Source organism: Lontra canadensis, unplaced genomic scaffold, assembly GCF_010015895.1.
Source record: "Lontra canadensis isolate GAN:19392208 unplaced genomic scaffold, GSC_riverotter_1.0 scaffold31, whole genome shotgun sequence".
Lineage (NCBI taxonomy): Eukaryota > Metazoa > Chordata > Mammalia > Carnivora > Mustelidae > Lontra > Lontra canadensis.
The window spans coordinates 16317501-16343871 of NW_022631025.1; the positions used below are offsets into that span (position 1 = coordinate 16317501).

General features: G+C 45.1%; 1 protein-coding gene across 7 annotated transcripts in view; it reads right to left on the reverse strand.

Annotated features, from left to right (window-relative positions):
- Positions 1-26371, reverse strand: part of PRUNE2 (prune homolog 2 with BCH domain) — a 255353-nt gene that overhangs the window by 62466 nt on the left and 166516 nt on the right. For all 7 annotated transcript variants that reach the window (XM_032866673.1, XM_032866674.1, XM_032866676.1 and 4 more), the window contains exons 7-9: positions 18052-18210; positions 8694-15201; positions 7519-8284 (exon numbers count right to left, since the gene is read on the reverse strand). In XM_032866673.1, the coding sequence (XP_032722564.1) occupies positions 7519-8284; positions 8694-15201; positions 18052-18210 (7433 nt within the window). The remainder of the gene's footprint in view (positions 1-7518; positions 8285-8693; positions 15202-18051; positions 18211-26371) is intronic.

The window sequence follows — 26371 nt, forward strand, 5'->3', positions numbered from 1 at the left end:
TAAAAAAAAAAAAAGAAAGTGGGTGGTGAAAGGAGGATCTTTACATTTGAAAGGCTTCACTCAAGCCAGTGAATGGAGTATGGATTGTAGGAGCCGGCTGACAGGAGGAGATAGGAGTGGAGTGGGCCGACCAGGGCGGGGCTGCCATGTAAGGTTGAGTAGTGTGTGTGTGCGCGCATGTGTGTGTGTGTGTGTGTTTGTACGCACGTGTGTTGGACTCCATCTTCCATAAGTTTTTGATTTGGAGTTGATCAACATTTTGAGATAGTTTATGGGAGTGAATTAAAAATTTTCCTGCCAGGCCGTTACCTAGAACAAAACTCTCTTAGGCTGACAATTAAAAGAAGCCACAGCCCTTAACCAAAAGTTAACATGGTGGGGGAAGGTAACATCCTCATTTCTTCCATTGGCACAACCTGGGTTTCTGCAAAGCTGGACCCAATCTTGGGGCGACTCTTCGATGGCGCTTGTCCTAAGAGAGCTCTCCCCTGGATCTTGGAAACAGGTCCTCTGTTGCACTGGAGAAACAGTCAACGACCCTGCACGTGCACAGATCTCAGCACACTTTTCCGAAGCTGTGGTTCTACGGCTTTCTAATCCAGCCAGCTGTGCACGATAACATCTGTGTGCTGCTTCGGCTTCACTGGCTTACTTTCTCCCTCTTGCTCTGGGCCCCAGGAGGCTCTGAATCCCGCTTGGCTTTGGGGAACCTGGTGGGAGTTCTGAGGGAGGAAGCGGGGAGGCAGGGAGCTGCACTCCTCTGGCTTCCCATCCGAGGGAAGGCCCCCGGCTGACCATGCCCCCCAACTCTCCGCCAGGGCTATCCTCACGAAAACCCCAACATTCTTGTTCTGAGTTCTGGAAAGCACCTCTCCTTGCCCCTGAGGCCTAGGAACGAGAACAGCCGTCCCGTTTCCATTCCTGAGCTACTATACCGTTCCTGTGAGCTCCTCACACGTTCCCTCCATCTTTGTAAATACTCCCTTTATGAAATATTTCTCAAATTATCCTCATTTGAATGTGTCCTCTCTCTCCTGCTGGCTCTCTGACAGACTGACGCATCCTGCTTTTGTAAGCCATGACTTCTCCTCTTCCTCAAATGCCATCAATTCTCATGGAGGTTTTTTTTTTTTTTTTTTTTTTTTTTTGTTTTTTTTTTAAATTCCTGACATCAGTTTTAACATTTCACCATTCCAGCTGGAGGAATACCTTGGATTCTTCCTCAAACTAGAAGCCAGCACAACACCAAAGGGCTCCTCTGTGGGTGTTCCTCCCACGGGACAGCTGACTTGTACCACCTCGTCTTGGTGTTCATGGCCTTCTCTGGCTATAAAATCCTTTACCACAAAATACCACATCTATAAATATATGGGGAACGTAGATGTACAGTGAAGGGCTTTGATTCCCTCACGCCCTCTCGCCTCTGGCTGCTCGAGGTGGCCCCACAAACCACAGATGGGGGCAGCCCACGGACAGGGCAGTAACCATCACGAATGAGCTGTGGCGTGAAATGTGCTTTCAGGCGCGGGAAGGCCTCAGTGGGTCACATGACAGAGGGAAGAGGCCAAGGCGAGTTCTGCTCAGTTACTCTCCAAATAACTCTGGGAATGTTGGCTATTAAACGTGATGTATTTCTCAGTGGGACAACGGGAGGATAGGAAGAAATATGTCAACCTATAGAACACGTGGTAAAAAATGATTGCTTTGGCCTCTGTGTCGTATCGACAAGCAATGGGCGGGAAGGGAGAAGACAGAAGTTCAAGTCCTTATGTTACCACAGTCTCATTTCTGGATGACGTTAACGGCTCATTTACCGAGCTGGTTGATCTATGAAGTAGGGATAATAAAATTCACCCTGTTGAGTTCAGAGGGTTACTGGGTAGACCAGACTTATCTGAAGTCTGTTCTGGGTAGGGCTGGCCAGAAGTGGAGACATAGCAGGGGGCTAGTGGGGAGACATGGGAAAAAAAAAAAACCCACATTTTTTTTTTTTTCTGAAAAGGAGACTAAGGCCTGAGTTAAACTGCAGATTTAAAGAACTTGGAATATATTTATCACCACCAAGCCACCAAACATAACACACCAAGTGATCAAATATAATTACAAAAATAAATGAACACAGAGTCAGTGCCAAGTTTGGTCTTCCAGGTTTGGTTCAGGGTAAAGCCAAATAACCATGAATAAACAAGGGACGGCTGTCATGTATGGAGTCTCGGCTGGCCTGGGAGAAAGGGTGAACGTTTGGAAGTGGGATGCAGCCCATCCAAACAGCAAGACCCAGGGAGGGGGAGGCATGTGCTCAAAGAGCCTGATTCTTCTGCGAGCCCAAACATAACGTTACCCAACCCCTAGAGAAAGAGTCGACAGATTATTTCTTTACCCGTTTTTCATTTTTAGCATTTACGTGGGTTTAAGACCCAATGTTCTAATTCCTCAACCCTAAGTCCCAGACAGAAAACGTCTGGCTTTAGAGGGTCTTGTGAAATTGTATAAAGGTTTAATGGGGTCGCTCATAGGGAGAAAAGGGAGTTATTTCCCGCAGTCTTGTCAGACAGAAGAAAAAGGTCAACATTACTAATTTAAAAAGAAAGAATGCACAGAGATGACCATAAGAAGCAAGTTGTGAGGAATATGACACCTATTGTGTTTGGAGGTCATTTTAGTTTCAGGGAGAACCAAATAACTCACCTCACAGAGCTAGAAGACAAGCTATAGCTCCATGGATACAACGATCGGGTCCGTCCCTCCTTCCTTCCTTCCTTCCTCTCTCTCTCTCTCTTTCTTCTTTCTCTCTCTCTCTCTTTCTTTCTTTCTTTCTTTCTTTCTTTCTTGATTATATTTATTTGAGAGAGAGAAAGAGCAAGAGAGCACAGAGGAAGAGTGAGAGGGAGAAGCAGACTCCCCACTGAGAAGGAAGCCCACTGTGCGGCTCCATCTCAGGACCCTGAGATCATGACCTGAGCCAAAAGCAGATGCTTAACCAACTGAACCACCCAGGTGCCCCTGGGTGGATCAAGTTATTTCTAAATACTGTTTCAAAAGCACATGTGCCAGAGCTCCACCTCGTCTGCCTCCCCTCTAACTCCCACTGCCCTGCCCCTCACCCTTGTGTGTATCTACAAGAGCTGAGACAAGCAGAGTCAGTTTACTTCCTCCTCTTGGACATTATTTCCATTTATCACCCTGCACAGCTATTTCCTTACCCCACGCCCAGAGAAAGCCAATATATTTGTATATAGATCAACCCACTTTTGTATAATTTAGAGGGTGGTGAGTTTATAAATGTTAATGGTTTCAATTCACTTAGCATATAGCTAGTTCAGGCTTTTGAATATAACCTAGAATTATTAATATTATTTGTCAACTTGACGAGGCTATGGTGCCCAGTTATTTGGTCGATCACCAGTCTAGATGTTGCTGGGATGGTATTTTTTTTTTTTTTTTTTTTTTTTTTTTTTTTAGATGTGATTAACACTGAAATCAGCAGACTTTGAGTAAGGCAGGTCATCCTCCAGAACATGGGTGGGCCTTGTCTAGTCAGTTGAAGGCCTTGGGAGCAAGGTCTGAAATTTCTCAAAAAATAAGAAACTCTCCTCAAGTCTACAACACAGACACTCTGCTAAGTTTCCAGCCTGCTGTCCTGCAGAATTCAGACTCAAGACAGCAACAACTCTAGCTTGAGTTTCTAGCCCACTGGACTCTCCTACAGATTACAGGCTTGCCAGCCCCTAAACCTGGGCAGGCCAATTCCAATTCCTTAAAATCATTTCTCTCTCTAGATCAAAGATAGATGGATATCTCCTACTGCTCCTGTTGGTTCTGTTTCTCTGGAGAACCTTGACTAGTACGTAATCAAATGACCCTTTTCTCACATGACATTCTTGCAACCATGCCTTCTTTAAAAGAAACCTATAAAGGGTTCTTCATTTTAAGAAGATAGTGTGTGGGGCAGATTTCTGTGCAGATGTTCTCTGTAACCCCACCAGAAAGATCAGGCTTATCCATCACTGTCTTGGGAGTTGGTGGTGATCCTGGGCTGGTGGGTGTAGAGCTGGAGGATGACCAAGGTGTTGGCAGAGCCTCTGGGAAGAGGCAAGATTGATCCTAGGAACCAGAAAACAGCACTGCAGATTCCAAGGGGGGGTGTTTCTCTCCCTACACTCCACAATCCTGTTAACAAGAGGCAGCCGGTGAAGTACAAGGAGAAAAGCCACCTTTTGAGGCTTCCTCGCATTTTGGAAATATGGCCTGCAGCTCTCAAACCAGGGTGGGCACTTTGAGTGACGGGGTGCGGTGGGGAGGGCTAGAAGTCAATTCCTAGCTCGTATGTCATATTTCGTATACTATCCGCATATACTATCTCTTTTTGAAGCCCAAACTTTTTTTTTTTTTTTTCAGGACAGTCTTGGTTCTGCCCTATGACCAAATTCTATGTCAGAAGACGTTTCCAGGTTTTTAGTCAGAAAAATAGGACTATCTCATATTGCTTCTGTGACTATCTTGCTGTGTCCATGGTTTCCTTCATCTCCCTCTTCCTAGACAGCTTGGCTGACCTCTTACCCTCTTCTTTGCCTTTCTACATTATGACTTTCCTGTAATGCCCATCTTGAAATACACCTCTTAGGGCCACATTATGACTTTGTGGGGCCTTAGGCACTCTTACTTTCCCGAGCTCTTTCCTTCATTAAAAAAAGATCCAGAACTTTCTTTTACATCTGCAATGGTAGGAAAAAACACATAATCCACAAAGAAGTATAATAATTTTTTTCTTTAGATATTAAAAGAAGCTCAAAGTTTCATGTGGGCCCTTTAAAGTATCAGGGGCCCTGGGTACCCTATCTCCTGATGTGGATAGATAATAAGCCGTTTCTTGTTCCTCCACCATAAAGGTGCCCAACACAGATGCCTCCCCTCTTAATTTACTAGCAGGAACACACACTCTGGACATGGAAAGACTGAAATTAGAATCCCAGCGTCTTCAATTTCTAACTAGAAACCAGACCAAGTGATTCAACCTTTCTTTCTTTCTTTTTTTTTTTTTTTTTTAAGATTTTATGTATTTATTTGAGAGAGAGCGAGACAGCGAGTGCACAAGCAGAGGAAGAGGCAGAGGGAGAAGCAGACACCCCGCTGAGCAGGGAGCCCAATACGGGACTGGATCCCAGGACCCCAGGATCATGACCTGAGCCAAAGGCAGATGCTTAACCAATGAGCCACCCAGGCGCCCCTCAACCTTTCTGAACATCAGTGTTCTTCCTTGTATAATTCCTGCCATGGTAAAATGAGGTAGTGCACACACGGGGCTCAGTACGCCGGCCGTGGCGAACGCTCATAATACCTATGTATATTTACACACACGTTGGTCATCAACTACTTTGATTTACATGTTACACTAGTATCTACTTCTTCACCTGTGTTTCACTCTCTTCTTAAACTAGAGGACTGGGACCAGTGGTTCTCCAACTTGAGCGTGCACCAGAGTTACCCGTGTTAAAGCACAGATTGCTGGACCCCAACTGGAGTTCTTGATTCAGGAAGAGTGAGGAGTAGGGTCAGGAACTTGCATTTCTAGCAAGCACCCAGGTGATTCTGAGGCTGCTGCTTTTATTAAAAAAAAAAAAAATTAAGTAATCTCTACCGCCAACATGGGGCTTGAGCTCGCAACCCCCAGATCAAGAGTCCCATGTTCTACTGACAGTCAGCCGGGCGCCCCAAGGCTGCTGGTTGTAAGACCCCACTTAGAGAATCACTGTTTGCCACAGCTCCATGCCCTCTCAAAATCCAGCACAGAGGGACCTTTCAAACACAGTGGAGAGTAAATTATTTATGCAAAAGGTAATAATACAGATGCCGGCAGGGAAACTGCCCCTTCCCCAATTGTGAGAAAATTGTCATTACTGCAGGGGCTGAGCAGAAAAATATGAGCAAAGAAATCTGCTCGCAAGAGAGGGGGCTGGTGGCACCAGGGAGCAGTCTCATCTGTTGGACCACAGGGGCATGAAAATGCCAACCAGAAGCCAAACAATAGCTCAGCCAAGGCAAGGCTGCCCGCGTTCTGAGCTCCATCCATAACAACACCAGCGGGGCTGCTGGGATCCATCTGCTACCCTCTTTCTATAACGGATCTGGGGGCTCTCTGGAAGGAAATAGCTTGACAGGAAAAAGAAAGATTAGGCCAACTGAAAAGGTCTGGATTTAGGAAACTGCCCTTGAATATGAGATTTTAACTCTTTACAGCCCTTTAAGAACCCTTGATTTACCACTGCTTTTCCTTCTTCTTTTCTTATTCCTTTGGGGAGAGAGAGGAAATTTGTGAAGACCAAAGCTCTTGAGGACACATTCTGTTTACACGCAAATGAGGCTCCTGCCAATGGGAACTTGAGGAAGGCCTGAGGTCCTCCAGCCCAGGCCACCAATTTCATGGAGGAAAAAATTTAAGCCTAGGGTTGATCCCAACATACATGGCCAGTCACGGCAGAGCTAGGCTGGGATCCAGATTCTTGGACTCACAGTGAGTCCGTGGTAGGCACAGTCCTTTAGGCTCCCGAAATGAGTAGGAAAAAGAGATCTTTTTTCTGCTACATTTTAGAGAAAACAAGATCTTCCCTTTTAACTTGTCACGGTTTGGCCTTTCGTCCCTGGGAGCAGGAGGGCTCCATCAGGACAAATGAAAAGAAATGAACAACCTTTCATGGTGTCAACAGGGCCTGGGAAGCTTGAGGGCAGAGATGACATCCTGTTCTCTGACGTTCTCTTATACCAACTGGCTACCCAGAAACTCCGTACAGAGCAGACTCTCAGACCCCATGTGGTGAATGAATGAATGAATCCCTAGTCTGATGATTGTTGGCCAATTTTTCAGCCAGCTGGGGAGTGAATATTTCACACTAAGATTTTGAGCCTGCTGTGGCGTCTCCTTAGTTAGCCCTCCTCGTAAGTTAGCTGTGACATAAAACCAGACTTGCCCTTTGTGTGAGATAGGCAGCGTGTCTGCTGGAAAAATACTGGTTCTAGAGGTGAAAAACCTTCAAATCCAAGTGTTCCCTCTGGTTACTTACTTCAAGGAACCCCCACAGATGTGTGGAAAGTAAAGGTAATAATACCAACCACATCAGGGTTGTTGTAAGTATTAAATGAGATAATATAAGCAAACTGTTTGGTGCTCTATGAAAAAAAATGTTAGTGCCCTGCTTTCTCTGGTTCCAACTGCTTGTTTAAGAGCAATATAGGTATTGAGTAGGTAGAGTAGGGTAAGTATCAGAAGGGTAAGTACAGACTCTGGATGGAAACTGAAGTGTTTTTGTTTTGTTTTGTTTTGTTTTGTGACTGAAAATGGCCGCAAATCATCATTATCTTTATGTTTATCTATCAGCTGTTTTTACGGATGGTGCTTGGCCACTCCTGGAAGCAAAGCTCCCACCATCTAGTTGTTCTTCGTATTCCACAATCCCTCACCATTTCCCCAGATTCTAATACAATATTTTTCAGTAAAAAAAATAAATCTAGCTTTCAGCTTACCCTTTTGGTCTCGGTTTCCTCGTTCTGGGCTCCAGAAACTCTGTTTCCTCCTCCATTTCTGTTTCAAGGATCCTGTTTTTCCGAGAAGGCTGAGGTGGAAGCATTTCCCATTCACTGTCGTGGCGGACAGCCTGCCCCAGAACCGCGTCCGGGCCAGCCCTGCCTCGGCCCTTGCTCTTCCGGGATTGGCTGTCCAGACCAGGGGCCTCTTCTAGTGTTAACGATTCCACAGGCTTCATTCCTCCTAGAACCTGTATGTGGGGGCCCTCACCTAAGCCACAAGGGGAGGTCAGCTCTACCACCTGGCCAGACCCTCCAGGCCCCGAGTTCCTAGCTTCTAACGACTGATCGCCCTCCTCACTGTGACCCAAGACCATCCAGCTCTGGTCTTGCCCAGGGCTCTCAAGAGATGATCTCTTATCACCTTTGGGAGACATTGTCTCTACAGAACCATCTTCTCTTTTACTGAAGGAGGAGGGCTGACAGGAATCTGGGAGGCCTGCTGGCTGAGTTCCCAGCAGCCCTGTTTCTTCAGGACCCGTGGGAAACTCTTCTGATTCACATGTGCTTTCTCTGGCTTCCCAGGCCTTGGGTGTTGGGGGTGAATTTTCTTCATGGTTTACAAGTATGTAGTCCATGTGTAGCACGTGACAATCTTCATTCTTCTCTGTGTACCTTTCTTCCCTGTATTCTGGTGTTATCCGCTCAGGCTCTTTGATAGGAATTACTTTTTCTTTTTCCAACTCTGACACTCCCTCGCTGGCTCCTAGAAGTGGAAGATGAAGGCGAGAAGGGGCGAACAAGGCAGAATTAACACATTATGTGATGTGTGATCTTTGCAAATGATTCATCTAAGGAGAGATAATTTAAGATATATATATATATATATATATATATATATATATATATTTATATATATATTTTTTTTGGTAGAGCTGTTTTATTTTCCCAGGCACTCTCAAAGAGAGGTATTATAAAAGCAGCAGACATTTACTGCTGTTAATGGAGGATTTGGTTAAGCATGCACTGCAAATGCAGTTAGTTCCTCTTTTTACCCCCTTGGTAGGAAGAGCTTGGTTTACAAATACATTAATTAAGCGAAAGGGGCAGGTTCCGGGAGTGGGGGTGGGGGGGGGAGGGGGGTGGGGGGGGTGGAGGACCACGCTGTTTCTTACCATTTGGTGGTCCTATGTCTCCACCTGCTGGTGAATCCGAGTTATCTGTTTCTACTTCCCGGCCGATGTTCGATGGAGACAACTCGAGGTTGGAGTGGGCTCCCTCTGGCTCAGGACCTTCATGAATATGCAGCACAACCAGCTGTCCAGGCTGGCTGTTTTGGGTTTCTTCATGCTTTTCTTTGCTTCTTTGATTGGGAAGGGCAGAAAGCAGTATCTCAGCTGTTTCGCTGCCCAGAGACTCATCCTTAGGGGATGAGTCTGTTGATGGGGCACCAAGAGCCGGTTCTGTGAGGTAGGACAAATCGAAGGGTGGTGTGTAAGGTGCCAGCGATCGCTTCAGAGCGTCCTCTTCCAAGGGAGGGTCACCACCATAGAGAAAATGCTCGGGCTCTTTCATTAAATCCTCATCGATATTTTGGCCCATGACATCATATTCAAAATCACCCCATGAGGCTTCGGATGAACAGATATCTTGCTTCCCCGCATCCCCGTCAACTGGCGTGTCGGGATTGCCCTCTGATAATGTCAGTTTACTCATGTCATCTATCGTTCCCGTGGACGTGTTAAGACCTGAGGCGTCGCTGAAACTGTGGTCAAAGGCGGCTTCGCTTACATCCAGGCAAGTGTCTGAGGCCAGCAAGGCGTCAGGACCAGCAGTAGAAGTCTCGGTAGCAAAGAGCTGCTCATGGTCCAGCAAGGCTCCTGCAACTGTCTGGCTTCCATGGGAAAAGCCCTCTGACATTGGCGAGCTGTTGCTGTCCACAGTCGGCTCGTGGAGAGTTACACAAATACCCGTTCCCACATTTTCGATCATTGGGCTTGTCCTGTCGGCAAGCTGCAGATTTGGTGCTGGATCTGGGGCAACTCCTGTCTCAGATGCTTGGACATCTGTATTATTTCCACCACTGATTTCAGAAGGTTCAGGGGAAGCTTTGTGAGAGGCAGGTGGAGACGAGCCCCTTGTGTCCACCGGACCACTGATTGGGGGCAGTGGAATCACATCTTCAGAAGATCGTTCTGGATTGCCTGGGACAAATTCCTGCCCAGGCTCTGGACTGGGTTCTTCATCCGTCTTTGGCTCAGGGAGATATAACTCACCAGCTACCCCTCCAGGTCCCACTCCAGCCTGGATGTGCCGCTCTGTCTCTTGCCTTGCTTCATAATCATGACATATATCAGGGCTGTTGGAAGCCTGAGAATTGCTGTCATGGTCACAGTGAGTCAGTATATCTGGATTCTCACCATCTGCTTTCAAGCTGAAGGGCTGTTTAGCATCCATCCACAAGTCAGGCGAAGCTGAGACCACTTGCCCACCCTCTTGGAAGTTGCCATGTAAAATATCTGGAACAAACGTGCCTTGGGGGCCCTCACTAGGGGTAGAGACATTCCATTCAGAACCCGACTTCTTTATCAACTCGGTGGAAGAACTGACAGTGGGGAAATCTTCTGAGGCAACGGTTGAATTCATTATTTCATCCGGATATGATTTTCTTTCTTCCCACCAATTTGTTTCTTGACACTCAACCATCGAAACATTAGACATCACACGTCCATTCTCATCTGTGAGAGTAAATGTTGGGTCGGGCTGACCCCAGACGGACAGCACTGCGCTCTGACACTGCTGATCTTGGGTAGGTGTTTCTGAAGTCGGTTCCTGACCGGCAGAAGACACGGAGCTTTGCTCTCTGGAATCCTTCTCTTTAATTTGGTGCAGGATTACCAGCTGGCTAAGCTGATCAGCTTCTGGGTCTGGCTGCCTTGGCTGAATGTTCCAAAGTTCCTCATGGGAGTTCTCCTCATTGCTATCCAGGAAAGGTGACTGATGTTCCTCAGTGAAAGGATTGGTACATTGCGTTTCCATGGGTTCCGTGTCACCCTGCATGGGTACTCCCCAGGGACTCAAGTTTTGGTACACTGAAGAGCTCATCTCTAACACGCTACTTGAGCTAGGTAATTCCCTTTCCGATGTACTCTCAATTGGTCGTCCTCCTTGTAGAGAGGCATTCCACCACTCAGTGCTCTCTGCTGAGAAGCCAAGCATTTCCAATTTAGAGTAATTCTCATTCTTCGATTCACTTTGGGGGGAGATTTGCCACAGGGTATCTCCTGTCCTCGCTGTTTCCGGAGATCTCCTCTCCTTTTCCACTGCCGTGATCTGCAGTTCAGTCTCCTTTAGTGGCGAGAAACTCCAGTGATCGGGGCTGTTTGGTTGACTGTCACAGAACGGAGTTGACTTTGTTGGTTCTGAACTGCCTCCATAGGCAGAAAATTCATCACTGGGATCAGCTGTGGCCGAGAACTTATTAGGGTCATTCAGTGAATCCCAAGCCCTGGGTTCACTCTTAGCAGCTTGACAAGTGCCCAGATGCCTCTCTTTCTCCCCTGACTCTTCATCCCCTATGCTGTCGTCATCAGAACCTGAGCTTGTTGCCATGAACCTGGCCTCCTCTGGCTGCAGAGTTTTAGAAATGTCATGCTCGTTTTTCTCCTGACGGCTAACCACTAGGTTTCCTTCTTGACAGGCAGTGGAATATTCTGAATATTTGCCTGTTTCAGGGCTGGATAAAGAGGAAAAGGAATCGCCATCTAAGGAGTCATTCCAAATCTCTAAAAATTTAGGAACCTTGTGATCTAAGCTCTTTTCCAACCTGTCCATTCTGGTTTTCTCCAGGTCCTGCATTTCAGTAATTACTTCTACTTGACTGTCAGTAGTAATTAGCGCAGATTCTTGGTGATTCTGTTGGTTCCAATCATCTTGCTGCTGCTTCTGTTGCCTTGTATTGGGTCCCTGGTCCCAGGAAAGCAATGCGGCTGAAGAATCGTTTAGGCCAGGACTGGATGCGCTGGAATGTGTGTACTCACTAGAAATACTATCTCTGCGATAATTTCCTGATGGGTCAGCTCCTGGAGGGCTGTCTTCGTTACTCTCGACTTCAGGATTTTTAGTTATCTCAGAACTTGGTAAACTGACCTGCGTGTTACTGTCTATAGAGGCCTCCCAAATGTCAGGGCTTTGGGGACATTCATGGGGTGGCTCTTGGTTCACTCTCTCTGGTTCCAGAACGTTACATTTTCCAGTTTTCTCAAGATCCATTTCAGGTAAAGACACAGTTTTTGTTAATTTCAGCCCACCTGAAATTTCTGTGGTTTCCCCTGAATTTCTGTAATCCATGAGGTGCCTGTCGCAGGTCTCTTGGACCTGCAGGTCTGTGTGACCATCACAGGGATCCGGATTGTAGGACCCGCTCTCGTACTCTAAAACCTCCTGGGGTTCCTCATTCTGAGGACTGGAAGTGACTGAATGAGAGCTGATTTTGCCCGATTCATCGCAGATTCCTTGATGTTGAGATGCCGCTGGGGAAGAGCATTCCTGGTCGCTTGGCCCTTTTCCAGAAATCTCTGAGGTTCTATCTAGCATCTCCTCCTCACTGAGGCATTCCCTAGCAACAGCTCCACGGTCTTCCTCCTCACCTTCGCCTTGTCCATAGTGAGGACCTTTCCACGGATCTGAGTGTGCAACATGTCCCGGATTCTCAAGGGTGGATGCCCAGGATGCCGCCTCCCTTGGCAGGGTTCCTCTGCCTGCGTCCTGCTTATCAGGATCAAGTGTTCCTGACTCATTGGCTCCAGAAGCTTCTAGCACCTCTGGGATATAACGGTCCTTAATTTTTTCTGATGAGTTGGGAGTTTCGGAAGGTGACTTGTGTAGTTCAGAATCTGTAACATACGGTGGGCCTGGTATCATTAACGAAGACATGTCATTATCTCTCGTGACGGAATCCCAAATATTATTTGCGATGAGCTGCCCACTTTTTCCATTCAGGGTGTCATATTCCTTGGCAGGAGGGTTCTCGCCGTGCTCAGAAGAGGCAGGGAGCTCCCAGTCCGCCTGATTTGCTTCCTGATACTCCACACCCCACGGTTCCAGCTGTCTCACAGAAAATCGGGTCTCAGGTTCGGGACCTTCAGCCGTGTATCCCTGTGCTTGACCTTCGCTGGAGATCGCCACGCCGGCACTGCAGTCATCCCAGTCCAAATCGTTATCCATATCGGAGATGGTCGCGGTGGACTGCGTGTCCTCCAGAATCACCCTGTTCCACAAGTCGAGGCTGTCGGGGACCGCCTGGCGGGAGTTGGTGTTGCTGTGTAGAAGCGTGAGCTGACGGTTGGTCTCATTGTACAGCTGCATCATGCTGGGGTCATCGTAACTGGATAGGCTGCTTTCCCCAATGTCATCGTCCAGGGAGATGTTCTTATCATCGGTGGGCTCTGTCTCGAGTAAATCTTTATCGGAGTTATGAGTGACATTTATTGAACAACTATTATCTGCATCATGGGAAACCCACATTTCCAGGTTCCCGGGACCTGAGCTAATTCGATTCCTAGGTGGCTGCTCTGGGGATTGAGGAGGGATTTCAATCTCCCCCACGGCGGAGTTCGCGTCTTTTGACTCCAAGTCTCCTTCTTTGGCAAATGGCTTGTTTTCTGTTTCTTTTTCATCTCCAGCAAATGTTGGCGATGTGTAAGAGTCAGACGTGGAGTAGTTGGTGTCCAAGGGGGAAGGCACGGAATCTTCCCCCATGTTGGATGCGCTGTAATCAGAACATTTATATAAGAAGGAATCTTCCCATGGTGCCATGGCGTCCGACCCACCTTTTTTGATACCCTCGTCAAAAAGATTCCAGGAATCAACCTTTTCATATACCTTCCCCCTAATTTTTGCATCCACTAAACCATTCTGATCCTCCTGTGTTGGCTTAGAACTATTCCACATGTGATCCAGATCGGAGCTGGGACTCCCAGATATAAGGATATCGTCCTGGGGGTTGTGGTTCTTCTGGCCCCAGATTTCTTCATTCTTGGCCTCGCTGGGTGAATTGTCTTCTGAAGGAAAAGAAAACCCACTTTTTGCCATGGCCCACTGGCTCGGGTCCCTCACAGACGGCGTCTCACCACTGGTTGGGTGCAGGTGCCAGGTACTTGTCGGAGCTTTGGCGCCATCTTCTTTACCAAAGGCCCTCCAGGCTGGGAACGACATCGCAGCGGCAGGGGCGCCGTCTTCTGTGGGATTACCCCACGGCTCTGGCATCGCTGTGGGAGAGCGATCAGAACGCCACAAGGCGGCAAAGTCTTCTATCAGGTGATTTGTTCCCTGAGGAGAAGCATTTGACAAATTCAATTTCTCCGGGGGCACGTTCTGAAACTGCAAATTGTCCTCATTTCGGTCTTGAATATTATTGCTGCCAAGCCCAGGCTGACCAAACTCAGACTCCCAGGGACTTGACTTTGGGAATTCGAGACTCTTTGGTTGAAATATAGAATCCGAGGCTCTCCTATCTGCTGGGTTTGGCTTATGATCTTTCCACGACTCAGGGCTCTGGAAGACAGACTCCTGCTCACTGGAACTCCAAGCATCTCCAATATTTTTAGAGTCGATTTCCAAACCACCCCACCAGCTGCTGCACCTCGCACGGGTATGAGGTGGCCCGATGTGACCTGTGTTTATTGTTTTTTGGGTCACATTATCTGGATAGAGTAGAGCTGGCTCTTCGGTAGATGGTGAGCTTTCTCCAAAGCTATTCATAGGTGTTGGTGGGACCCTCTTTCCAATATTTTTTAGCCTTTCTGGTGAAGGAGTTTTATCTCGCACAAAACCTGTCAGGCTCAAATTTCTTTCAGAGTGATCCCGGGGACTATCTTGTCTCTGACCAAACTCCTCATCAAATTCCACAAGGTTATCTTTGCCAGTCCCTGACAAAAGTGAACCGGATGAATAATTAGACATGTCCATCCCTATCCCACTGATTTCTTTAGGTCCGGTGTGGGGTTGTCCTTCTGATGAATCACTATTGGGGAAGAAGTCGTCTGCGGGAGAGTAGTCTGCGGAATGGGAAGATGGCTGGGACTGCCCAGAAGCCATGGGCGCTTGATCAAAGTTGAAGAGATCAAAAGATTCGCTGTGTCCTCCGGACCGGGCGTGCTCTTCAGCGACTGCTCCTTCGGGGATGGGACTATAGGAGTCAAACCCTGGGAGAAGGCTGTGGTGAGGCCCCGCACCTTCTCCCACTGGACTGTCATCACTGAGGAAAACGGAGCTCTCCTTGGACGAACGGCTGCTCCTGATGGTGGCCAAGCCACTATCGGGGCTGACGAGGTCTAAGTTCCCATCCACCTGAGCCTGGTTAGAATCGCTCAGATCTGGAGGATTTTCTATGAAATTCACAGAGCTGGGTTGTGGCTCTATGTCGGAGCCATACAATTCCATAATCCCGGAAGATCCCTGGGACAGTGGGGCGCTTCCTGCCACAGCTTCGGTCGAGGACGTCCGGCTGTTGGAAGCCATCTCTGGACACCTCCTGTTGATGACTTCCTTGACAAGAAGAACCACCTGATCACAGGTCACCAAAGGGTTCTCCTGCTGGTACACCAGGATCTCGTCGCAGCCACATTCAAAGGGCTCCAGCTCTAGGCAGGGGTTCTGGCATTCCTCCAGCTCACAGCAAATCTGTCAGGGAGGCAACAGGGGTTCGTGTGAGCACTTAGGCACTCTGCTCTTTGCAATTTGTCTCTCTTAGTTTTTCTTAATATAAGATTAATCTATGTGCATCGTTCTACAAAGAAGCTCTCAAACAACTGAAGACCGCATAATGTAAGACACAGAAAATCCCACTTAAAATACTGCCCCCTCTTTCTACAATCCCACCAAACCGGTTTTCTTTTAACTCAAAATCCCGCTGCTCAGTGTTGTTTGCTTCTGAGAGTTACAGGTTACGAGATTGAAACCATTTAAATCCTTTCCTTGGTGTAGCACAATATCATCTTCCAACAGGAGTGAAGCTCAAGCTCGCAAAAAGCCGAGATAATGCTGGTTGCTGAGAAAGTGGGAGTGGGATGAGTATGGGCATGAAGGGAAATGGAGCAGGAGAAGGAACCCAGGACTCTCTTTTACCTCTGAAAGCCTTTGCCTCATAAGACAAAGGAGAAAATAGGAAAGAGAAAGCTACCGGGGTGGAGCTTTCCAACAGCATATGAACCCCAACTATCTCTTCCTGCCCCCCGGAAGCATCGGCCTGGAGCCCAGAACAGACAAAGCTGCCCTTGGAGGCCAAGAGAAGGTGGTGAGAGGCTGGAACCCGGCTGCAGCTCTATGATTTTTAGGAAATGTCAGGGATATTTTGCCCACTGGGCTTTTGAAATGGCCCCACAGAAATAGAGGAGGTGAGAGCAACAACACTGAAAATAACTAGGGAGATCACATAGATAGTGATAATTACATTTATTGTTTCCATACGCCAGGCGCAGTTCTAAGGGTTTTATGTGCACTACCTCCTTCCATCCTCACAATTATTCTGTACAAGGTAGGGATTTTTATCTCCATTTTGCCAGTGATGAACACAGAGACGTAGCAAGGTCAGAAACCTTGACCAATGCCATGCAGGTGACATGTGATGGAGCCATGTTGTGAATTCTGCAGAGGCTGACCCTTAACCAACTGTGGTCCCATGGACCCAGAAGGTTTTTTCTAGGGTAGTCTTGACCTTGTGTCGGCTCAAGAGCTCTCTCTCAGGTGGCGGGGGCGGGCATGGGGAAGAGGAGAGGCACGCCCAGCCGGCTCCCGAGCTTCTAATCCCTTCACCAGCTCGTCCACTTTTGTCTGTTTAAGATTAACCAATTTTTAAACCACTAAAGCGATTTCAAATCGCTAGTAAATTGATTTGAAAACCACTGTTTTGGAGGCTTAGGAGGTGCAAGTCGGTCCCTAGGAAACCAGTGACCAGACACAGAATTCAGCGTGGAAACCCAGTGTAGAGTCAAAGCTTTGAAAAAGCCACAGGCTGGTAATACAACGCGCAGGTGTGTGAGGGTCAGAAGCCGGGGGCTGAAAAACACATCCGGCCGGAGCAGAGAGGGGCTCCTTCCTCTTTCACACTTGCAGTTGGGAATGCACAGAGGAGTCCGTGAGCATCTACAGTCACATGCAATACAGCCAAGACGGATCTCTTGGGGGACCGCAAGGGAGGACGCGGAAGGAGAAAGAAGTCTCGCGAGAGAAAGGAGTCTCGCGAGAGAAAGGAGTCTCGCGAGACTTTGCCCACAGCCCCCCCGCGGACGGACAGGTGTCAATCCGTGAGTGAGGGAAGACAGTGACGAAACTGTTGTATGTTCGTGTCCATGTTATAATGAATCATGTAGTTTCTCCTACTGGTTGTTAAATACACCTGGTTTGGTATAGCCAGGGCCCTATTTTGATTCATGTTGTCTACTTACATTATTTCCGAAACATTGGGTTAAAAAATTCAGTGATCAACCAAGAGGAGCTAATTACCCAGTTAGAATTTTAGTACTTAGAGACAAGCCAATTTTGATCAAAGCATTAGATCAGTTACTAAACACTGGGCCCCAAATAGGTATTCAGACGGGGACTTACTTTTTTTTTTTTTTTTTTAGGTATAACCAAGTAGCAGCCCTCGAAGAAAATATCACCCCCAGGAGGACTTGCCTCTCTTTGGGTGAAACAGATACATTCTTTCTCTCTATGGACTCTGTCTAGAAGACAACAGATACGGGGATCTTTTAAAAGGCCCCATGTGGTCATGGGGGATAAGTCAATGATATCGGTGTTGTGTGATGACAGGTGGTAGCTACACTCATGGGCACAACACAATATACAGAGTTACTGAATGTCTACACGTGAAACTAATGTAACACTGAGCGTCAACTGTACTTCCCTACAAAATACATTTAAAAATAAATTAAAAGGCCTTGTATGGGGGGGGGGCGGTGAAGGAGGCCAAAAGGTACAAGCTTCCCGTTACAAAACGTAAGTCCTGAGGATGTAATGTACAGCATGGCGACTACAGTTGGTAATACCGTATTATTTATTTGAAAGTCGCTAAGAGAGCGGGTCATAAAAGTCCTCATCCCACAAAAACATTCCTTGTAACTACGCCTGGTGATGGATGTTAACTAGACTTCCTGGGGTGTGATCCCTTCACAATATGCACAGATATCAAATCGTTATGTTGTATACTGGAAGCTAATATAACGTTATATGTCAATTACACCTCGATTTTTAAAAAAGGGCCAGTATTTATCTCACTGCCGATTCTGATTAGGTGATTTTTGGGTGACATAGCCTCAAAACTGAAAACTCTGAAAAATTTGAAATAGAAATACATACATACGTACCAACATACCTAAATGGCCCAAGGTGCAAAATACGCCCAACATTTCTCGAGGACCTTATCTCTCAGGTGCATTTCCTTGAGCTGCCCATAGGTTCCCAAGTCCTGCCGCATGTTGTGACAGCCAGCAGGTTAGGAAGCAAATGGGCGGGAGTGAAGGAGGTCCTTACCTGACTGCACAGCTCGAGGTTCTGGGAATACACAGCGATCTGCCGTCTGGGCTGCTCTTCCTCCGACAAGTAGCTGGCCAGGAGGATGAGGACATCAAAGCCGAACTTGTCTGCAAATGCTTTCAAGTCATTGCTGATATTGCTGTGAAACATACAGTTCTGAAACAACAATAGAGCCATTGATATTAATGTCAGACGGCCTCGCCTCAGCACTTGTGCCACAAATTGGTCCCATGTTGTGATGTATTGTGACAGGTATTTCTTATCAGACACACAAGTTGGCAAACTTTCATGCTATGGCTTAAAATATCCTTTGCTTGTTTGTTTTCCTAGTCCAAGGAAGGAAGGAGTCTTGGCCAGTATTTTTTTTTTTTTTTTTTTTTTTTTTTTTGAGAGAGAGAGGGGGGGGGGGTGTGGGTGGGTGGGGGGGGGGGGGGGGAGGAGCAGGGGAGGAGGTACAGAGGGAGAGAGGTGGGGAGAGAATCCCGAGCAGACTCCCCGATACGGACAGAACCCCCTGGGGCTCCATCTCATCTCACTGAGCCAACCACGCGCCCCAGGCATCTTGGCCATTATTCCGATAATTCAGACAAGTAACAAATGTCTTAAGAGTTTTTTCCTAAAATATTTATTTGAACATTGGCTTTGTAAAAAATACTTTTCCTTTTATTGTTCACAGGATTAGGAATAGCTGCTGAGTATTGCTACAACCAATTGCCAGAAAAATAGGAGGTTATTGTTGTTTTTTATTTCATTTTTATTTTTTATTGTTGTTTTTAAAATAACTGTTATCCAATGATAATTATGATGCCAAGAAGAATCCATAAGATGACTCTAGCTAAGTTAACTGTATGCTTTTTATTCCAGTGTAGGAGTCTGGAGATTGATGGAAGGGCTATGATATCAGATCTTCTTGCTCTATGTGGTAGCTAAGAAGGAATGAATCATTGTGGAAAAGGAGCCCATGACCACAAACCTATGGCTCACATCATCTCCAAATATGTGCTGGCCTTTTTCAGTTTTATTAATGGCAATGAGAACCACTTTGTTGACATAGTTGTTTCTCTTTCTTAAAGGAAGGAACTGAAGACCAGACGTTAGCCCCTAACATAATGCCTGGAATATACTAGTTGCTCAAAAAAATGTTTTTGTCTTTGTTTTAAAGATTTTATTTATTTACTTTAGAGAGAGAGAGAGAGAACAAGCGAAAGTGAGCATGAGCAGTGGGACAGCGGGGAGCAGAGGGAGAGGGGGAAGCAGACTTCCGGGGGGGAGGAGGGAGCCCAATATGGTGCTCGATCCCAGGACCCCGGGATCAGGACCTGAGCCAAAGGCAGACACTTAATGACTGAGCCACCCAGATGCCCCTCAAAAAAAAATGTTTTTGAATGACTGGAGAGACAGACACACAAAATCAGCCTTTGCTACATAATCCTCTATCACAGTGCATATATATATATATGTATACATATATATATATACACACACACACACATATATATGCTGTAATTACATATAAATATATATGATATGTATATATCATATATATCACATATCTGATATATGATATATATCCATATATATGTCACAGACAATCGACAGTTGACTGCACCACTCAGTTGAAATCACCATGATGTGCACTCAAGAGAGACAAAGAATTCTATTCATTTTTGTTCTGATATAAAAGGCATCAGAACTGTGTGTGCCACTGGTAAAGTATTTTTTTTAAATATTTTATTTATTTATTTGACACAGAGAGAAAGATCACAAGTAGCCAGAGAGGCAGGCAGAGAGAGAGGAGGAAGCAGGCTCCCCAATGAGCAGAGAGCCCGATGCGGGGCTTGACCCCCGGACCCTGAGATCATGACCCGAGCTGAAGGCAGAGGCTCAACCCACTGAGCCACCCAGGTGCCCCAACCACTGGTAAAGTATTAAAGTGACACAGAAATATGTACCACAGGAAGTGGAGGTGCGACGTACACCCTCCCCAGATAACTGTGACCAGGAGCCAGACAGTTCAGTGCAAAGAGATGAGGGCATTTCCCATGCCCAGCTTTATGTTTGTATGTGGCTGTTCTTTGAAACTTGTGGATTTCATATTTGTGGCTCAGATTATTTACTGGCTGCTTAAAATATCCATAACACATGTACTCTGTAATTCTGCTGAGTTGAATGTCAAAGTCTCTGAGGCCCCGAGAGGCCACACGAGACACCTGACAGGTGTGGGAGCCCAGCCCATCATCAGCTTCCACACCTCAAGGAGTGGTTGTTGCCTACTTTTGCAGCAGACGCTCTCACTAGCCGTCTCTGGAGAACACTGCCCTTTTTGGGTACAAGGAATTGCACCGGGGAGTTGATAAAGCTCTCAGGATACATTGTTGGTGAATACCAAGGATCTATTGTACTGACTTTGTAGTGAAATTTAGGATGTTCAAACACAACAGCTTTTGCAACATGTGTCTCGGAAAGCATACTGTCAGTTTTCATGCTTTTATTTATTGCTCATGTGTCATAGTAGCAATCTCTAGATACTTAAAAAATAAATTCACCCACAATAGAAGTAGATATTTAAAATGATATATGTTTTTAAATTGGACCTCACATTATACACAATGCACATTCAATAAACGAAATTATCTCAAATCATCATTGATCTTGTCCCTCAAGAGGACCTCAGTGCTGAGCTTATCATGAGCCGTCATGAATTATAAAAGCAGCTATGGTCCTGAAGGAAAACAAGAATGGACAGCAGCTACCTACGTCTTATCTCCTACATCTTCCAGACTAACGGTGTTGGCCAAAAAGCTTAGCAATTTCCCTTTCAAAATATTTTTTTTCGGTATGTACAGAAAATCCCCCGCATATGGTTATAAACCCTTGAAAGAAGATACAACACTTCTAAGAGATTTTTCACAATTATTACGAGACTCCCAGCTAGGTCTCTTGAACAAAAGAAGGCAGGTTTTACTGGTAGCTGAGCCCGAGAATAGGATGAGGTAGATTCAGCATTATTCAAAGCCATAGTTGTGGAACATTTGCTATTCCAAACTGTTGGCTGAACTCCAATCTGTTTGGATTCTTCCGTGTACAAATGGCAGCTCTAGGATCTTTCGGGACTCAAGTCCAGAGGCTTTGGCAACACCAAACATCTTGTTAGGGATGCTGTCTCGGGCCATGCTCCAGACCTACGGAAGCAGAAAGTGCATTCTCCAAAAATCCCGGGTGATTTGAAAGCACATTGGAAATTGAAAAGCCCTTTCAAAAAGGGAGGCATATATTTTTTGGACATATTTCCTTCTGCCCCTTTCTTTGGGTTCTTTCAATGCTATCATTTTCCTGGGACTTTTATTAACTCACACCTCAGTGTCTGGTACCTCACACCACCTTCATCAAAAAAATCACCCCAGGGCGGGTGTGTGTTTCTGAGCCACTTTGCTAGAGTATCTCATTTATCGGGTCAAGGATTGGGTCCAAGATTCTGTATCTTCATTATGTGAAAATCAAGCGATTCTTCGAATCAAGCTCCTTTGGGTGATCCCCAGTTCTCCTCTGGGGGGCCCCCAAACCCATACGATCATATGAAGTATTGAAAAAGCAAAGATTCGCGTGAATCGCTTGGGCACTCCAAAATGGCAGTCGTCAACAACTATGTCCTGTCTACCCTCATGTAACTGACCAAACCAGAGTTGATCTTAATGGCTTTAGGAGCGTGTCAGTAGGATCTTGTTGAAAACAGCATCAAACAAGGGAGTGAGTGAGAATCTTCAGGAATCTGGGAGGCAGAATCTGTTTGTTCTGCTTTTATACCGGTGCTATTTGCATAGGAGATAATTTATTATTGTCTTCTAGCTACGCAGGGAGTCATGTGCTACCGCAGCTCTTATGTTGCTGACAAGCTAGGCTGGCCCTGAATAAACAGCACTTCATCATCAACACAACCCAACTGTAGATACAGGTTGGCATTTTATTCCCCCCATCTGCCTTCCACCTGATAAATTACTGTTTTAGTTACATGTATACAAATACTATTTGTTAATCTGCTCAAATGTCTCCAAAATGTCTCTTCCACCTTCAGTTAAAATTATATACATACACGTCTGTGTATCTCACTCAATTTGTCAAAGGTTTAGAAAATGAAGAGCTCCTACCGTAACTTACCACCCCCTGGCTCCATCATACAGTCCTCTACCTTAGGAGCAGGACCCCAGCCTGAGACTGCTGCTAGGAATTTACAAAGTTACCCTACTCATCGTTATAGCTGGGAACTAACTGGCTGGCACAAAATCCAGCCTATTCCAGTACCTCAACTGGGAAGAATGGGAAGTGCTCCCTGTCACTGTCCTTTGTCATCCATGGGTCCAAAGATTCAATCATTAAACATTTTTAGAGGTCATGAGTACTTTTGTCCAAGTAATTTCTAGTGTTGGAATGGGCTGGAAGAGCCTGGAAGTGTGGCGAGAAAAGGCTTTATTATTTAAGGTGAGTTTGATGATCACAATGACCAAGAGCAGGGAAACAGAAATGAGATGGCTCTACTTTAACTCCTATCACAACCGAGACAGTGACAGTGATAGTGTCCAGGAGATTCATTACATTTGTGGTTGAAAGTCTGCAGACAAACGTGGTAGCAAATTACATTCTCTCAAACTATAATCCTGTTTTAGTTCTTATTCCATTGCTCTGAAAAATTGAGTCTTTGTGCCATGTGCTGATCGTCATAGTGGATCACATGAAATAAAAGCGATGTCTTGTAAACATTTGAGTACTGAAATGTGGCTATTCCCTGAGAGAGGAAAACCCACTCTATTACATTGCTGGTATAGTCCTATCCTCCCTTGTCTTCTGAAGCCCTCTGTCCCGTTTTTGCCTCCATCCTTCCATCAAAACTGCTCTTCTCAAAACTACCAATCACAGGGCACCCAGATGGCTCTGTCAGTTGAGCATCTGCCTTTGGCTCAGGGTCCTGGGATCGAGCCCCAGCATCGGGCTCCTTTGGTAGCAGGAAGCCTGTTTCTCCCTCTGCCTCTGCTTGCCACTCCACCTACTTGTGTACTATCTCTCTCTCTGCGTCAAACAAATAAATAAAATCTTTTAAAAAAAGGGGGAAAAAAAAGGACCAATCGCTTCCAGGTGGCAATACCCAAAAGTCACTTTCCTGCTTCTACTCTATTTGACTTCTCCCAAGAATTCCGCGAGGTCGACCCTCCCCTTTCCTTGAAACATGTCCTTCCTTCACTTTGCTGCTATCACATTACCCTTGTTTTTCTCTCAGCTCCCAGGCTACAACTAGGTCCTCTCTGCTGGTTCCTTTTCCTTTTGAACCTCTAAGTGTTCAAGCCTCAGACTGTGTTCTCACACGTCTTTTTCTTCTCTATGTACACATTCTCTTTGGGGATCTCATCCAGTGCGCCGGCTTTCAAACAGTCTGTCTACCAGGGACAATCAAGCTACATCCACCTGAACTCTACCCTTGTCTATCCACATGATATTTCCACGTAAATGTCTAATAAACATCTCAAAAAACAAACAAACAAACAAACAAACACCAACCTCCACCTCAGTTTGCCCCATATCATTAAATGACACCATCAGGCACCCAGTTAACTCAGCCAAACATCTGGATATCACTGATTCTTTTCTTTTCTCATTCCTCATCAACAAATCCTGTGATTTTTACTTCTGAAACATGGTTCGAGTCCAAACACTTCTCTCCATCTCTATTACTGTCCCAGCCACAGTCACCATCATCTCTTACTTGAATAGTGGCAACAGGCTTCTGACTGGTCTCCCTCAAGCTGCTCTTGTGTCTTACGATCAGTTCTTCCTGCTGCACCAAGAGAGAACTTTTAAAAATGTAAGCAGAGGGGCGCCTGGGTGGCTCAGTCGGTTCAAGTCTGCCTTCAGCTCAGGTCATGATCCAGGGTCCTGGGATCGAGCCCTTCATCGGGCTCTCTGCTCAGCAGGGAGCCTGCTTCCTCCTCTCTCTCTGCCTGTCTCTCTGCCTACTTGTGATCTCTGTCTGTCAAATAAATAAATAAAATCTTTAAAAAAATAAAAATAAAAAAATAAAAATGTAAGCAGAATCATGATACTTCGCTTACAGCTACTCAAAAGTTTTCAGGGCAACTGTTATTATTATCATTTTATTTATTTTTTAACTGGGAGGAGGAAGTCTTAATGTCCTCAAAATCAAGTTCTTATAAATTAATGGAAAAAAGTAAGCATAGCAATAGAAAAACAGTTGACCATATGACATTTACAATTGAAATACAAATGCCAATAAATATCTGAGCTCACTGATAATCGTAGAAATCCTTTGATACTAAAATATTTCATCTTTTCCTATTATTGGCAAATACCTCCTAAGAGGCATTCTCATACACTGTTAGAAATACATTCTAAAGAAATAATCAGATACTCACACAAAAGGTTTATGGACAAAGCTATTCACTGGGTTGTTGCTTTAATAACTAAAACTTAGAAACGGTCTAAATGTCTAACAATAGAGAAATGGTTACATGAATTATGAAAGAGTCACACAAAAGAACAGAACGCTGTTCTTTTACAAATTTTGGTATAGGAACTAGTTATTCTTACTAAAATTTCTTGCCTTATAACCTTTATAATATATATGAACTTTAAAATGATTGTCACACACATTTTTAAGTCACTTAAGGGACTCACATATAAAATTTTTAAAGGTGATGGGATTGAGGAATTTACACAGAGATAAATGTGAAGTAAAGTCATTTATAAAAATGATACAAGATTTAAGAAATGGGTAAAGAGTGTTTATCTTGTTACTGAAATCCTTATTTATTTTTTTAAAAGAATTTATTTATTTGACAGAGAGTGAGAGAAGGATAGAAAGCACAAGTTGGGGGAGCAGCAGAGGGAGAGGGGGAAACAGGCTCGCTGCTGAGCAGGGAGCCGGATGCAGGACTTGATCCCAGGATCCTGAGATCATGACCTGAGCCGAAGGCAGAGGCTTAACCCACTGAGCCACCAGGTGCCCCTGAAATCCTTATTTTTTAAAAATATTTTATTTATTTATTTGACTGAGAGAAAGAGAGAGAAAGCACAAGCAGGGGGAGCAGCAGAGGGAGAGGGAGAAACAGGCTCCCCACTGGGCAGGGAACACGATGTGGGGCTCGATCCCAAGACCCTGAGATCCTGAACTAAGCCAAAGGCAGATGATTAACTGGCTGAATATTTAATTCCAACTTACACTCAGTGAATGAGCTTCTGTTTCTCTATACACAAATAACAACTTTTAAAGGATCAAAAGATTGCATGGTGATTTCTCCTTCTGCTAAGTCACCAAGGGTAGAGCCTGCTCCTTCCTTACCACGTTTCTCCTCCAAGGGCCACCTGCCCTTCTGTAGACGTTACTCCTTGTGCTAACACTTTCTGTGTAGGTCCAACATTCTGGACTACACACCTAATCAAAAAACAGTTGTCTCTCTTACAAATTATAAATGAAATACATTGCATAAGGTTTTTAGTAAATGCAATAAATTATTTTCTAATGTCAAGAACAAGCTATGCCAGGATTTATTACATTTGAGATTCTTTTCATCTTATAGGAAATAGAAAAATCAAGTGAGCAGGTAATTTTTTTTTTTTTTGCAGGTAGGATAAAAATCATGCCCAAGATGAAAACAGAAGCATGTTGAGCTTCATTTTGGGGGAACAGCGAGGCTTAGAAACATAGCTTGACAGTCCATAACCACCTAGCAAGCACAGTGACCAGCATGGATTGCTGAGTTACTGAAATTTAAGAGTATAGTTTGACATTTATACTCTGCATGGATTTATTTCTAGACTGAGGACTATTTTTTTTTTCATCAAGATATAAGAAAAATGCTGAGGTGTGTACACAAATGTTCTAACTGAAAGCTTTATGATTTATGCTACCAAAATTCCATTATGATGTTTAAAATATTCAGCAATAATAAAGTCTGATAATTTTGACAGGAAAATGATTTATGAGAACACAAAATGCATAAATTAAGAGATTTCATTTATTCTGTTTTTCAGCCACTCTTTAATTGGTAAGCAAAGATATTTCCCATGTTTTTACCAGATGTCATTTAAAAAAAAAAAAGCTCCATTGTTCTTATTTTTATAAGCTCACCAAGGCATTTAAGTAGTAAAAACTTCACTGGGTCTATTAAAACGATATTATACATCATACTTTGAAAATAGAGTCAGACAGTACATAATATTCCTCATAGCTAAAGAAAGAGCTCTATTGTGGAAAGATTTTGTGAAAATTAAAAATGCTACATTATATAAATGAGTATATAACATATGTATC